The sequence below is a fragment of the Squalius cephalus genome (assembly GCF_949319135.1).
Source record: "Squalius cephalus genome assembly, contig: scaffold_45, whole genome shotgun sequence".
NCBI lineage: Eukaryota > Metazoa > Chordata > Actinopteri > Cypriniformes > Leuciscidae > Squalius > Squalius cephalus.
Window position 1 is genome coordinate 4578 of NW_027645855.1, and position 16307 is coordinate 20884.

Sequence of the window (16307 nt, forward strand, 5' to 3'; positions counted from 1 at the left end):
AGACTAGCTCCAGTGCTCATTGCTGCATTGTTAAATGATAGCAACTCGCCAGGACACTTCACCAACTCTCCACTCATTCTGTATAGTTCTAAAACAGGCTGAGGCTATTTTTGAGACATTTGAAAAATGATATACATATCTTGAGTGATTTATGTACCCATTAATCGACAGTGGTGGTTAACCTGCAACATGGGCTTTAAGTAAACACAGCTGAAAGTGAAAGCTGGTGAAAAAGATCGTGTAACATCCATTATTTGGACTTGGTTCGGATTTAAGCCGCCCGACGAGCAGCAGCAAACTATATAGACAGAGTGTCTGGGGTAACAGTTCGGTAAATTAACACACGACTAATCCGTTCTACCACCTCAAATTCAAAATGAAACATATCACTGAATACCAGCGCGCGCATATTATTCCCAATATATCTTAGTGGTGTAGCACATAATCTCTGTCTGCGCCTGATTTTAAGAAGCATTGTTGTGTTTCTTTTTAACTGAAAAGACATCAGTTAGACAATATTCTAATTTTAAATTTGGGGTTTCATAAGCTCCATGCCATAATAAACATTAGACCTACTGAAGTCTCTGCAGCTAGTGTACTTAAATTTTATTTATCTGCAAAATTATGTTGTATACTTACAGTTTTGCACAATATATGCTCTCAAAACAACATGCACCCTAAAAAAAACAAAAAAAAACATTTAGCAGTTGTTTAGCAGGGTCTGTGTAACCTTTTCTGAAATGTTTTTTTTTTAATAATATATATCGTTATCACAAGAGGCTGCAATGTATATCACAATATGGATTTTAGGCCATATCGCCCATCCCAAATTGATAGCCTATAGTAGTTGATAATAACATAGGCCTACCTAATGTTGCCTACGGACGGTAACAGTACAGTAGTAACCTTTTACAGTCTATGAGTAGAACAGCTTTCTCAAGCAGTTTATGATGCATTTTGGAAACAGAAGATGACCCCCTGGTATAATGCGCCACATGGCTTGAGAAACCCGTTCTCAAAGACTTACTTTTATAGTCCAGTTTTGTGTAGCACACATATTCTGAATGTCTTCGGCATAATTTAAATGAACCATTTTAATCTAGATTAATCTAGATTAATTTCAATATTAATCTAGATTAAAACAATTAATATATGCCCACCTCTACCGGAGGTCAAAACTCAAAGTTTTATGTTGATTTTCACATTTCAAATGTTCAGTTGGTTCAGTTTGAGTTTTGACTTACAGAATATGTAATGACGTAGTAATATTGTTCACAATAACACTCATAAACCAGTTCTTGCAATTAGAATAAATAGTGAAAAAATGCATACCTACAGCATGTTGAATGAAATCAAGTTAAAGTTTATTTAAGGTCCACACACTCCTAAACTGAAGGTTTCTTACTTGCTCTTGCTGCACTCCTGACAACGGAAATGGTTTTTCACATAATAAACCATTCAGTTTATCACATAGAAAATCTCATAAGCTCACTAAAAGAGCCCCCCCTGCGGTAGTGCAGACTTTCCACCCTCAGTGATGAGTGCCTAAATGTATACCACAACATCAACGATATATTGCTTCTGAAACAAGTTGCTTTGCTTTATATAAAATAAATAATTAAATAAATAAAAGGGTAACACCAAATAAATTATATTAAAAGTTACAAATACCATGAAATATATTAACGAAAAGCACGTGTAAAATAGTGATTTTTTAAAACAACTTAAAAAAAGACAGAAAATGATCGATCACTCAAATAGTTTGGACATAGTCAATCATTTCAATGTTATGACACACTGACGCTCCATTTACATGAACTACCAATGTTATGACACACTGACGCTCCATTTACATGAACTACCAATGTTATGACACACTGACGCTCCATTTACATGAACTACCAATGTTATGACACACTGACGCTCCATTTACATGAACTACCAATGTTATGACACATTGATACTCCATACGCAAGCTCCCAGTATTGTGACATAAAACATTGATACTCCATACGCAAGCTCCCAGTATTGTGACATAAAACACCGATACTCCATACGCAAGCTCCCAGTATTGTGACATAAAACATTGATACTCCATACGCAAGCTCCCAGTATTGTGACATAAAACATCAATACTCCATATGCAAGGTCCCAGTATTGTGACATAAAACATCAATACTCCATATGCAAGGTCCCAGTATTGCTATAGGTTCAATACTGTAGACACAAATTTCTCTTGATAGTGATTATTCGGTTGTGCACAAAGTATTTTACTGCTTTCCATTCTCTTTCATTACCAATTAAAATCTTGTTTTCATTTAAGAATCTTTCACAATCCACTTTTCCAGGGACTTTCATTTCCTTTAGGAAATTCTTGAAATGATGTTCAATAATTTTACTCTCCTTCTCTGACCAGGTCTTTCTGGACTTTCCTGTTAAAATAAATTAAGAAATTAAGTAAGTAAATCAAATTAATTGAATTAAAGAATAACCAAAATTTGAATAATGTAGATTTTACAAGCTGAAGAGCACAGACAATTCTTAAAATACATGTCAAGATGTTTCATGTAGATAAAATTTTTTTATGCAAAGTGGAATAACAAACCCTTTTTATTTAAAGGCAGTGGTGAAATCCTAAAGAATGGAACTGCCTCTCTTGAGGCTGCGGTCGTTATTGAGGTGGCAGCCCTTTTTTCCGAATGATCATCCTCTGTCATCCTTTTTTCAGATTCAGCATCCTCTGTGTCTGAGTTGCTGGAGCCCCCTTCAACTGTAACAAAATGAGCATTCACATTCTTTAAAACTAAAAGTAGATTTTTACAAAGTGTGGACACTATGAATTGTTTAAACAAAAGACATATACACATAAGTAATTTACTTACAGTTGATGTTTGGCGTTATGTCCTCCAGAGATTTTCCTTTAAATTTGCCTATTCCACTTTGCAGGGCAAACAGAATTCTGCTCACTTTTGCAACTTGTAAGGTTTCTTCAGGCAGTCTGTAAAACTCCCTATGGACTTCAATGTTGTGACCCATGAAAGTTGCTAGTTGGTCTAGTTCATGCGTTTGCAGGTTAAGTAGCTGAGAAACTGTGGCTACATGTTTTCTCAACTTTGTAGATGTAATGTTTTCTGGGTTTTTAGCCCCACAGCTTTCTGCAAATCGCTTTAAGCAGTCACAACCACGGATGCTCTCCTTTGATCCATAAAAAGGACGAGCAAATATGTAGGGATTGCTAGGGGAAATCCCAACATCTTCTCTAGTTTTAATTAGAAGTTCCACAGATTCTGTTATATTTGTGGGAAATAGTACTGGTACTTTGCGGCCTCGTTTCCCCCGTACCTCTACTCTGGTGAGATTCTTACAGAGTTTCTTCTCAAAAGGTGAAAGGCTCTCCATAATTTCATCCTGAATCATCTGTTTGTTTCTCTGCAGGTATGTTTTGACTTCCATCCTTGAAACCTCACCTTCTCAACGCCGATTGAATAATATTAGCTGTGCTAGAGTCACCTGAGATAGATCACTCCATGACCTTTGTGATGTGTGTTCAATGTGTGCTTTTTTGTTGACCTCCTCAAGACACTTTAGATGATCATGGAGCTTCTTTATGTCTTCTGCTAAAGGCAGCATTTGGGGACTGTTCCACTTTTTCTGGTACAAAGTTTTCAGTGCATTAGATGAAACATGAATTGTCCATTCTAGTTCAATTAATTTACTGAATTGCTCTGCTCTTCCCTTCAATGCATCATCCTCTTGACGTAAAGCCTCTCCCTGCAAAATATATGACACTTTCACAAGGGAATGACGCAGTTTCAGTGCTGTTGAAGGGACTGAGAATCGGTTGGTTGAGGAATCAAATCCAGTCATCTTTTTTACTCCCTCAAGTACTGTGTTGAACTTTCCTGGGTTGATCAAGTCCTTCAAAGCAACAATGTCTTTATCAATAGTTCTTGTCACTAGAAGAAGTCTGGCAAGTTCTCTCATCTTATTTCTAATGTCTGCCCGGTGCCGTGAAACTTCTCCGTTTTTGAGGAACATTCTCTCACCCAGTGACAGAATCAACGGGTCAGATTTCACCACTTGAGTAACGGTATCATATGTCATATCTTCAATAATATTTTTAAGTCCACTAGAAACGTCAGAGTCCATTGGCAACAACAGAGAACAACTTGCCTGAACTTTTCGTTTCACTGGCATATTTTCTTTGTCTTGTAATTTGCAACGTTTGTGATGTCTCCAGAGATCTGTTTTGACATACATAGCAAAGCAAAACTTGCAAGGCAGATAGTCTATTGCTGTTGACTCACGAGTTGCTTGTCTTTTTGGTATGATCTGTCCTTTCCCAGAGGATAGGACTGAACTGTTATGGTGGTAGTTTCCCATGTTCCTTACTTTGGTTAATAGAAGAGTACGCATGTTTGAGCCTCTGTTGTGTGCAAGTGCCTTTGCAACTTCAACTTTTTCAGAATGTTTCTGCTGTAGATGTCTTGCAATTTTTGGATAAGGCTTCTCACAGTAAAGACAGTAATTCTTCTTGTCATAGATGCGTTGATGTACACTGTTTGAGGACATTTTCACTTTTATTTGATTTTGTTGAGAGCTACAGCCGTGGGCACTTTCATCTATTTCTATCCAACTCTTCATAAGTGGTTTTCCTTGGATGCGTTCTGCAACATGTCCTTTAGCTTTTTTTGTGTCGTCTTCTTCTTCTTCTGAGATTTCCAGGGAAAAGGAAACCTGTTGTTCAGTGTTGTTCTGAAATAAAGAACCACACAACTTAAATGTATTTGTAAATAATAACAATGTTATATATTATAAAGTATAAAACCCTTAATTACCATTTCAGACTCATATAAGTCCTCCTCAGTGTGAGAAGATGAATCCATCTCATCACTGCAAACACTTTCTGGCTTATCACTGTCGGTACTCTCTAGGATGTCCATCTCATCTGACGTTTGGGGACAGAAATCTGCTGTATGGGTTCTGTCCTGTAAAACAATAACAGTGTGTGAAATCCATGTCCATGTTTGTTTTCTATCTAGAGCCTGCTGATTCTAAAACACATACTGTGTTTTAGAATCACTGTTGTCTTTTTGGTCTTAAACTTTTTTTTTTTTTTTTATGAAAATGAAAAGTACTTACTTCATTTTCATTCACATTGCTGTAGTTGTTTGTGATTCCAGTGTAATCCGACTGGTGTATGAAACCTGTAAATGCACAACAATTGTTAAGGATATCCAATAATTTAAGGATTTTTTTTCTACATTCTTGTAAAATCTACAAAGTTTTATTAATGAGGTGAAGAGAAGAGTGTAAGTCTTGGAACGTACATGTGAAAGACTGAAGGCATTCCTCAATGGTGGGACGTTCTTCGATTGATTTAGACAGCATTCTGCTAATAATATCTTTTTGTCTTGTCCATCTTTCTTCACATTGAAGAGTGAAGTTACCCATTCTGACATTTTGAGATAGCCCAACTGGATCCTTGGAGTAGGGTGTAGTTGTCTGATAGGGGTGTTGCCCATCCGTCAGGATATAATGAACCAAGCATCCTGCTACCTACAAAATAAAATAATATTTACAAAAATTTCAGAAATGGTCACAACTAAACTGCAGAATGAATGAAGATGATTAAAATGATGACAAAATGCTGCTGTGCTCAAATGAAAGCTGCTCGAATATTAGCATTCAGAACAATTGAACATAGAACAAATGTATGCATTTTTGACAGAACTGATTACAAATCATATTGATCACATACTAAAATAGTATTGTAACTGCATACATGTAACCTGTTAATCCATTTGAACCCAAACCTAAGAATTGTCATCCCCAAATTAAATAGGGGATGTTCATGAAGTTCATTGTTCATGACATTTTTGGAATAGAAGCATAGTTGTAGTCTAATTTTAACCCTTTCATGCATGAATTATGATAACCTTAGTCAGTATTTTTTTTCCCTATGTGTTTTTATTCCTCTTAGGGCATGAAAAACAAGATTTTTTACAAATTTTTCAAAGAGATCTTCAGGTGTCCACTTGAGTGGACAGCATGCGGTTATGGTTAAAAACGAAGATATACTGTATTAAATATAAGACAATAATCAAACAGATAAAGTATGTGAATTTAACAAACTAATCAAAACAATTATATCAAATCATGTGAAAATTAGTGCTGTCAAAGTTAGCGCGTTAATAACGCATTAACGCAAAATCATATTAACGGCACTAATTGTTTTAACGCGCGATTAACGCAGCGCATATTCTCTGTTTGACCCGTGGCCCAACCCCTAGTTGGAGAAATGGAGATACACAGTGTTGCCAACTTAGGACATTGCAGACCCCTTTAGCGATTTTTTTTACCTTCAAACAAGCACCCAAACCTTATTTAGTTTCTGAGAATCTACCGGTACTGCTCTCCCAGCACGCGGGCGCGGGTGCATCTCTCTCTCTCTCTCTCTCTCTCTCTCTCTCTCTCTCTCTCTCTCTCTCTCTCTCTCTCTCGCTCTCTCTCGCTCTCTGCGTCTCGCGCAGCGCTTTAATTCATTTAAACACAGATATTATGTTGCTTCTCTAATTTTACATGCAAGTATAGCCGAAATCACAACACAGATATTGTCTTTATCTTATGTGTATTTGTTTTCATCAGACGACGGCTCGATTATCAGGATTTTTGTGCAGATTAACGTCTTGGAAGGGAGAGCTGGTTATGTCTTAATGGGTCGCGTTTCAGTCACCATTTCATATTCATTCCGTTGTTTGACAACAGAAACAGTAAAATATACCAATGAAAACAGTTTATTGAGAATTTAGCTTCATCAAAATGGGGACAGAGAGAGACTATGTAATAATAAATAATAAATGTACATTTAGCGTTTTCAGAAGAGCTTCCCTGTCATGCAAAAATCTAAACATGTTTGTGTTAGTAAATTGCTCAGAGCAAAGAAAGAGAAGTAATGGGAACCTGGTATTTCTTTGTTCTTTCTACATGTGTCTAATAGACATGAACAAGTTCTTTGAAAAACATCTATGACTCGTCTTCATGCTCTATGTTGACTATGGTTTCAATAACATACATTTGCATAAAGCATCCATATTTATCCTTGCCCATGTTGATTAGAGTATTACAAACTTGAAAAGTATTAATTTAAGGTACATTTAGAACAAATAAAAAATGTGCGATTAATCGCGAGTTAACTCATGACAATCATGCGATTAATCGCGATTAAATTTTTTAATCGATTGACAGCCCTAGTGAAAATATAAAATATATACAACAAATATAAATTAAAAATATTGGAAAGGCTTCGTACAACTTCATACAAGTTGCACTTCGCGTATCTTTGATATCAGAACATGAGGACGTGATTCCATCAGAATTTTCTACAGACTGTCAAGGCACAACTGTGGAACCCACTCAGATGTTCCCTCCAGTGCACCAGAGTATGGAGATTTACCCTTATTAGCTGATAATTCTGATTATGTTCAAGATGGACATGCACATTTCTATCATAGCCCTCCTCTGAGAAAACCTAGCATTACATTTTTTCAATCTCATCTGAAATGATCAGTGTTGGATGTAATGCATTACAAGTAACATGCATAACACATTCAGATTACTTTTTGATGTTACAAGTAAAGTAATGTGTTACAAGTAACATGCATTACCTAATCAGATTACTTTTTGATCTAACAAGTAATTAACTACAAGTAATGTGCATTGCCTAATCAGATTACTTTTTGATGTAACGAATATATAAACGCATTACAAGTAACATGAATTACGTATTCAGATTACTTTTTGATGTTATGAGTAAAGAAACGCATTACAAGTAACATGCATTACAAATTCAGATTACTTTTTTCGATGTCAATGAAAATTACATTCTAATAATACAAATACATTTATTTACAGTAAAAAATTCACTGCAGATCAAGTTTTTAAGTTTTAACATTCCCATTATAATTATGAATTGTAGCTGAAATATAGCAGTTGATGCATGACGTCCACTACAGTGGACATGTGATTAATCAGAGTTTTCTCTCAATCTAAAATCAAAACTTGGAAAATTTTACTGTGATATGACTCATTAGATATTGCTTGAGTCTCCTAGGATAGAAGGAATGGGTGGATATTCCGGAGCAACTTGGCATGTCTGACTGACCCTTGGCCATCTTGGTTTGGAGGGGAGAAAAATCTAAACACAACGGCTTGCCACTTGGTTGCAATTTATAGGATGATGCACCAGGGTCCAATGAGGCTGATGTGCAACTTTGCCATAAAAACCCATGCAAATTCAAGAAAATGCTTTATTAATAGCTGTCCACTGTAGTGACCACTATACGTGAAAGGGTTAAAGAAGACACTTCGCAATTTGTTGTCATAAAATCATAATTACAATCATTAAGAAACATAATATATAGGCTTAAGTGTATTGTAAAGTTTTTAGAAAATATTTTTCTCATTGATATTTTATGACAAAACAGAAATTGGTTCTTGTTAAAGTACAGAAACCCAATGAAGCCACAGACCTGACCATGTTTAACTTAAAATCTGCAGATGATAACTCTAACGGCCAGATTAATTTACAGATTGCTCCAGCGCAAACCCTTTCACATCTACTGCAGTCAGATTCACCCGTGTTCACTCTGAAGGAATCACTCACATGGCTGGTGCACTTGTAATGACACATGAAGGATGTTAAGAGGCTAAAAGCAGGTTTAGTACTTGCCCCATTGAAGTCAACAGGGTGCAAATTGTAAAAAGAGGATAACGGTGTAGGCAACACCGATTTTTGTCGTTCAAATTTACAAAAAAATGTGCTCAATGTTAAAATTCTCAGCATCAAACCAAGACAATTTATTAGATCAAAACCATGTTATCAAAACTTATAAGGCCTTTCAAGTATTTAAAATACATTCTCTTTGTGATCTGATGAGGCTTAGAGGATAGGATAGTTTACATACTGTAATAAAGGCTAAAAGCTATAATAGTTAATGGCTATAATAGTTAATGCACTTCACAAAATTGATAGCAAAAAAAATATATATTTTCTTTCTCATGGTATTTTTATCAATATGGTACACAATTATCCTATTGAATCGTTAGGGTCAAAAGTACTCACAAAGTAGTCCAATTACATTACCTAAAATTATTTAGATTACAGGATTGTAAATTATTTGTAAATAATATTGTAAATTATTGTAATAAATTTAATAAATTGTATTTAGATTGTAATCTAGATTAATCTAGATTTCATCACTGACTGCAATTTGTGTCATGTAATTTGGAATGAGTAACTGTGTACAATACAATACTTAAGTTATAACCAGCACTGTGATTGGAAAATCATGGAACATCATAATTGTATTTGTTTTAGTAAACGTTCTTGACTTTCTGCACAAGGTCATAATTATTTTGTTAATGAATGGATGCTCTATACCAGTTTTTAATGCTCTATACCAGTGGTTTTCAAACTTTTGAAATGACCATTTATTTATTTTTTGTTTACTTTCTATCACCTTATTTGTGGAGTAAAATGAAACTAACTCAGCTGCATATTTTTGCAGTATTTTATTTTATTGATTTATTGAATATTTTTTTTAAATCAAAATATATTTAGCATATTTCCTTAGGCCTATATAATATTATTTTATATTATTATTTTAATTTAATTTTATTTCATTTTTATGTAAGTCCATTTTCATTAAATCATCAAGACAACCCATTTTTTAAATATTGGACGCGACCAAGGGTTTGAAACCCGCTGCTCTTTATTGGTTACATTGATTAATTTAGGATAAAAATATAAATAAATAAATAAATAAAACTCCACTCTGAAATGTGAATTAATAATGAGAATCCATCAATATTTTTCCAAATGTGTTCACTTTTGAACTAAAAACCCAGAGGAATGCTGGAAAAGTCTCAGTTAAGTAAGTTCCCTGGTTCCCTGAGTAGGGAACGGAGACGTTATTCGTCGTCACGTCGTAACTCGTAGTGACTATGAAAGGGAACACTTTATTTTGATGGTCCCTTTTGAACATTCTACTAACTATAAATAAATGTGCAGCTACATGTCAACCAACTGTAATTACAGTATTAGTAGACTATATCTGCTTAATATCTGCTAAAATTTGACTGTGATAAACCCCAATAGACATTATACTGACTAAATATATAATACATGTCAACTTATTTTTACTCTAACCTACATTTTAGTCTCTAGTCTACTTATACTCCTGTAGTACTCTAATGAGAATTAGTTCACATGTAGTTGTAACATTACTTATAATCAACAGAATGTGTTAAAGAGACCATCAAAATAAATTGAGACCAAACATTGTGTAGTCAAATGCTTTCATGATGACCATATAGCAGATTTTTTCCTTTGACACAAATTAAGAAATTAAATTACAGTCACCATGAGATATTTATAATAAAACAGAGGTAAAACATTTTTAGGATTGAGTCTTAAACCTTTTAAATAATGTATAATTTGCCTTTTATTATTATTTTTACATTAAATCTTAAAGTAACTTTGATATAGTGTAATTAAAAAACACTTCTGTGTGCCGGCGTCCTCCCACAAATTAACAAGTTTTAACATGATATTTTCAACCCTTACCTGGATATCTGATTCTTTCTTGTACTTGTATTGCATGCCTCCAACATCTTCATAACTCGACCAAGAAAAAGATCCAGCCATTTGAGAGAGCAGTGTGGTTTGTGCCAGATCAAGTTTTCTGCTTGCTCCAAAGTCTGCGATGTACAGTTTATTGCTTATATCTGTAGAAAAGTAAAAATGCTCACAAAAAATGTAACACTTAAAATGATATCCACATTATCATATGCTCATGCATTTTAAATGAAAATTTCTGCTGATATTACAGGATAATTATAGCTATGGCTAATCCACAGACTGCTCTTACCAAACAAAATATTTTCAGGCTTCAGGTCTCTGTGCAAAATTCCATATGAATGCAGTTCCTGAAGTCCTTGCAGTAACTCCTGGCAGATCTCTAGTCTTCGATTCTCTATCAGGCTTTTTCTTTCAGGAAAATCCTTGTTTTCAATCAGCTCCATCAGACTATATTCACAAAGAGGTGACACAAAATAGGCAAAGTAAGTGTCTTCCAACACTGAAATGTGTTGCAGAAGGTGTTCTGCTTGTAAATTTTTTGAACTCAGGAAATGAGCCATTTCCAATTCAGTTTTGGAAACATGTTTGGCAACTCGTTTCACTGCAACTTTGCAGTTGTTGAAGACTCCTGGGAAAATCTCAGCAGCATTGCATCCATTTGCAATCTTCATTTCTGTGTTGATAACAAGGTCATCCATTTTCATCAAACCAGGCTTTAAATCAAAGTTTTCAAATGAATTCTTCCATCGTGATTCCTGTAAAATGCAAAAAAGCAAAAGCATATTGAAATGTAAGAAATGTTTTACAGTGTATATAGTTATTAGTAAACTCAGCTGAAGGAACAGACCTCTCTATATATATTTACCATATTTTCCTTGATCTCTCTGAATGTGGAAATACTGGTTTTCTGAAACAAATTACATTAAAAGCAATCATTAATGTAGTTAACATGAACATATAATGAACACCACTTTTACAATATTTCTTAATAGTATGTAATGTTAATTTCAACATTTAGTAATGCATTATTAAAATCAAAAGTTGTATTTATTAACATTAGTTATTGCGTTGTAAATGTACATGAACAAGCAATGAACAGCTGGAGTTTAATTAACTTACATTAACAAAGATGAATAAGTATTGTACCAAATGTGTTGCTTTTAGATCATGTGAATTAAGACATTAACTAATGTTAACAAATGAAACCTCATTGTGTAAGTGTTACCTAAATAATTAGCTTTTTTAAAGGTAAAAATTGTACAGCAGTATTGTTGAGGATAAGAGAATCTTGTAACACTTTACAATAAGGTTTCATTAGCTAGCATTAGTTAACAAACCAATAATGAACTGCGCTTATACAGCATTTATTAAACTTTGTTAATGTTATTTTCAACATTTAGTAATGCATTATTAAAATCAATTAGGTAATACGTTGTAAATGTACATGAACAATCAATGAACAGCCGGAGTATCATTAACTAACACTAACAAAGATGAATAGATATTTTACCAAATGTATGGCTTTTAGTTCATGCAAATTAATACATTAACTAATGTTAACAAATGAAACCTTATTGTGTTACCATATAAAAACTATATAAGTGTTACCTCAATAATTTGCTTTTTTAAAGTAAAAATTGTACACTTAAACAGCATTTATTAAACTTTGGTTATTGTTAATTTAAAAATGTACTGATACATCATTAAAATCATAAGTTGTATTTGTTAAAATTAATAACACACTGTGAAGTAACATGCACAAACATTGAAACAGCTGGATTTTAACTAATATTAACAAAGATTAACCAATACTGTAACAAATGTATTGGTCATTTAGTACTAATGTTAACCAATTAACCTTATTGTAAAGTGTTAGCAAGTTTTCCTCACCACTTGATAAAATAATGAAAATAAGACACCAACAAATAGAAATAGAAGTTTAAATACCTGTCTCCATGGGCAGTTAGGATCTCCGTAGTCGTATAAAATTTCTTCTCCTGCATTGATTTTTGTTAACGCAAATGCACACAGATGTGGTCTTTTCTTTTCATCCATTATCTATTGGTTACAAAAGCACACAAACACACAAATGAAAACAACAAAAACATAATTTGAAAAGTCGCCTAGTTTTTAATAATGTCAAATAATGCTACAAGATGAGGCTGTATAAAAGGTGTAATTGAAACAAAGAATAAGAATACATTAAAGACAGACTTACTATTTTAATTTTGCTGTTTGGCTTGATGTGGTCATCATTTATGAATCGTCCTAGTCTTTCTGTATCTTGACTGCCATCAACACTGTGTGGTGAAATATTTTAAAAACACTTTTGAATTGTCATAATGGTATTATATTTCATTGGAACATTCATTAATTTAATCTTACCAGTAAGATTGTTCCTGAAAGGAGTAGAAATACAAAAATGCTGCATTTTCAGCTGAGTAGTCTTTGAACAGGTTCTCTCCTTCAGATCCAGTGATGTGTCTTCCAACATACTCCAACAGGAATTCACCTGGCTCAATGTGTTTTGTGGCAATTACTCCAAAACCTAATAAATAGTATAAATACAAGTAAATTAATAGTATGATAAAAGATTCATGAAGTTATTCAGGTTGTCTAAATTATTTTCAATGGTATTGTTACTTCGAAAACAACTGTATCTACATCTTTATAAAAGTGTAAAAAAAATAATAAGAAGAAAAAAAAAAATCAGATTTTCTGTCTGAAAAAATCAGACACTAAATATTCATCATTTCCATTATTACACAGGCCCCTCACATTCTAACTGGCAGTTACTTACAAATAATATCAAGAGCACTCACACATTTACATAATAGTGTTTAATTTAGAGACATCAGCAGCTTATAACATAAATACTGGCAGGAAAACAGATGTAAATCCACCTTTAACTGGTCAAAGCAATCATGTTTTTTCCCCTCTTGCGTGTTTTGTTTTAACAGCCTGCTTTCTCTAGGTTCATATTTTAAACCCAACCCTTTGACATTAAAGGAATAGTTCACTTAAAAATGAAAATTCTGTCATCATATACTCACTCTCATGTTGTTTCAAACCTGTATGAATTTCTTTCTTCTGCTGAACAGAAAGGAAGATATTTAGAAGAATGTCAGTAACCAGACAGTTTCTGATCCCATTGACTTCCATAGTAGGAAAAAAATTATACTATGGAAGTCAATGAGACCAGAAACTGTCTGGTTACTGACATTCTTCTAAATATCTTCCTTTCTGTTCAGCAGAAGAAAGAAATTCATACAGGTTTGAAACAACATGAGAGTGAGTATATGATGACAGAATTTTCATTTTTAAGTGAACTATTCCTTTAATTAGTGACCACACTTAGCTTTTATTTAAGTTTTGCAAAGTCATACAGTATTGATGGGAGAATTGTATGTAGTAACTTACCTTTCTCTTCACTCATGAATTGTTTCTCAAATGTGTCTTTATCTTTGCCAGAAGCAATGAAGTACAAAGCTTCTTTTTCAGGAAAAACTCTTCTGGGTCTCATTTTCCTGTGAAATATTTAAAATTATTTTATGTAGGATTACTTCATATGCAAAATAAATAAATAAATAAATAATACCTCTTTAGAATTTCATAGAAAATAAATGATTGAAAAGATGACACCGTGGGTAACAATTTAAAATGTAGTAAAAAAATAAAATAAAAATAAAAAAATTACCAACAATCTGATTATCAATAATATTACCGGTAATATACATGCATATTTACATTGTAAGAGGATATCAATATTTTATAAAATTAGCATTTACAAATTATCATAAAATATATAATGTTCAACTTACCTCTTAATTTGGAAAGAAAAAACTGAGATGAGAAATGTCTCAGTGCGCTTTTTATGAGGTTCTTGGAGGTAGATACAGTCTTTAAACTATAACAGAAAGATAACTCTCCAATGTAGGAAACAATCGCGTATAGGAGCTGTCTTCCAAATGGCAAAACTGAAGTGTGAGTTAGGAACATAGAATAGATGATACACATGCTGCTATCTGAGCAGTGATTGGGCCGACGCCCACAGATTAGCCACAATTACCCATCATTACTATTGGTTCTGTTATGCAAATTTATCTGTGAATGAAATCAAACAGCCAGTTCAAAATAAGTGTATAGTCCATTGTTTTTAAATTCAGTTCAAATTGTAAACATCAGTTGGATCAGGAAAAATTCCTTTTCCTCAATTACTATTACATACATTATAATTACTCACTTTTTTTCTGTACGTATAGAGCACAGAGCACAAACCTATACCAGTGGCAGATAGAAATGATAAAGTTAATAAAGAAAAAAGTAATTTCACACAATGTAAATAAATATAAAAATATTCTCATTTAATGTAAATCAAATGGTTATATAGGACGTAGCATTTACCATGGGCATTCATATTTATGTTGGTTTAACTTAACTTGTATAGCACATCTGAAAAGAAAGCTCATACCACTTACTTAAGAGTACCTTGTGTTGAATCACTAAAAAAAAACAACACTGCGTATTAGCTGCGTATTAGAATTGATCTCAGTCCACATTAAAACGACTGCAAACGCGGATCACGTGACCATTCACCAACACTGGGCATGTGCGTGCCGGTGTAAACCTAGAGACTTTCAAGCATAGACTGTAAAAAATGTTTTCAAACATCAAAATATCATTTATTAATATGTATTTGTGTCAAAATGACATATAAACATCTTTTCCTATTCCATTTTGCCTGAAAACGCTTCCAACACGCTTGCGTGTCGCAAGAAAAATAGGTGTCGGTTATATTTCTAGCATGCACGCGTTTACCGCGCCTGAGACGCGCCAGTTTCTTACTGTAAGAAACTGTTCCAGCGGGTGAAGTTTACTGGTACTGAATATTACCTGTGTATACTCCATGACTGGTGACACCCAATCATAGAGCCGAGCGTGAGCCTCTGCGTCATCGTTTCTAAAGTCCTCCGTTTTGACCCGTCCACTCTAAAACGCCCTCCGGAGATTCAAAACGAAAAACGGGTCGGCAGCGTTTCTAAACTTCTCCGTTTTGGGTCTCCGTTTTTGCCGTTTTAGTGTGGACGGGAGGTGCAAACGTAGCAAAAAGTCTTCGTTTTTAAACGAAAATGCAGTAGTGTGGACGGGGCCTAAGGTAAAACTTTCACAGTCTGGCCTATGTGTCTATGACATGCTGTCCTTTGAAGCTCTTCTCCATAGAAATGCAAATTGCCTGCGGGGGTATTTGGGGGGTAGGGTAGCAGTCCACCCAAGGACTGGAAAACAGCAGTGAGGAACCATCTGATCAGAGCAATTGGGATATGTTTCAATCAGCTCTGTAATTTATATACAGTCAAGTCACACCACAATTATTTATACCACTTTATACATTATAATTCTTTAAAATGTTCTAAGACAGCCCCCATTTTACCAGGTGGGGAATAAATGAGACACATATTTTAAAGGTATACAAGCTCAAATATAAAAACTGTAATACAATTGATAATAATTGATAATACATAATTTAAATATGTTTTCAGTTAAAACAGCTCAAACATGCGTCTGAGAAAGCGTTGTCTGTGAAACTGGGGGCATAGTTTTAGAGACACCAACCTCAAATTTGAATCTTAAAATATGCCATTGTTTTGTCTCAAGATTCACACCA

General features: G+C 34.0%; 2 protein-coding genes across 2 annotated transcripts; both read right to left on the reverse strand.

Annotated features, from left to right (window-relative positions):
* Window positions 1-1342: 1342 nt before the first annotated feature.
* LOC307154083 (uncharacterized protein) lies at window positions 1343-3538 on the reverse strand. Its single transcript, XM_079898862.1, has 3 exons — window positions 2883-3538; window positions 2606-2770; window positions 1343-2432 (listed from the first exon to the last, which is right to left on the reverse strand). The coding sequence occupies exons 1-3, from the start codon at window positions 3451-3453 to the stop codon at window positions 2212-2214; spliced, it is 957 nt and encodes a 318-aa protein (XP_079754988.1). The 5' UTR covers window positions 3454-3538; the 3' UTR covers window positions 1343-2211.
* A 199-nt stretch (window positions 3539-3737) lies between these two features.
* LOC307154082 (uncharacterized protein) lies at window positions 3738-14929 on the reverse strand (the record flags this gene model as incomplete). Its single annotated transcript, XM_079898861.1, has 14 exons — window positions 14886-14929; window positions 14464-14746; window positions 14063-14169; window positions 13028-13190; window positions 12861-12942; window positions 12590-12700; window positions 11508-11549; window positions 10932-11397; window positions 10628-10788; window positions 5331-5559; window positions 5143-5207; window positions 4839-4988; window positions 3899-4755; window positions 3738-3771 (listed from the first exon to the last, which is right to left on the reverse strand). The coding sequence occupies exons 3-14, from the start codon at window positions 14163-14165 to the stop codon at window positions 3738-3740; spliced, it is 2463 nt and encodes an 820-aa protein (XP_079754987.1). The 5' UTR covers window positions 14166-14169; window positions 14464-14746; window positions 14886-14929.
* Between the last annotated feature and the right edge of the window lie 1378 nt (window positions 14930-16307).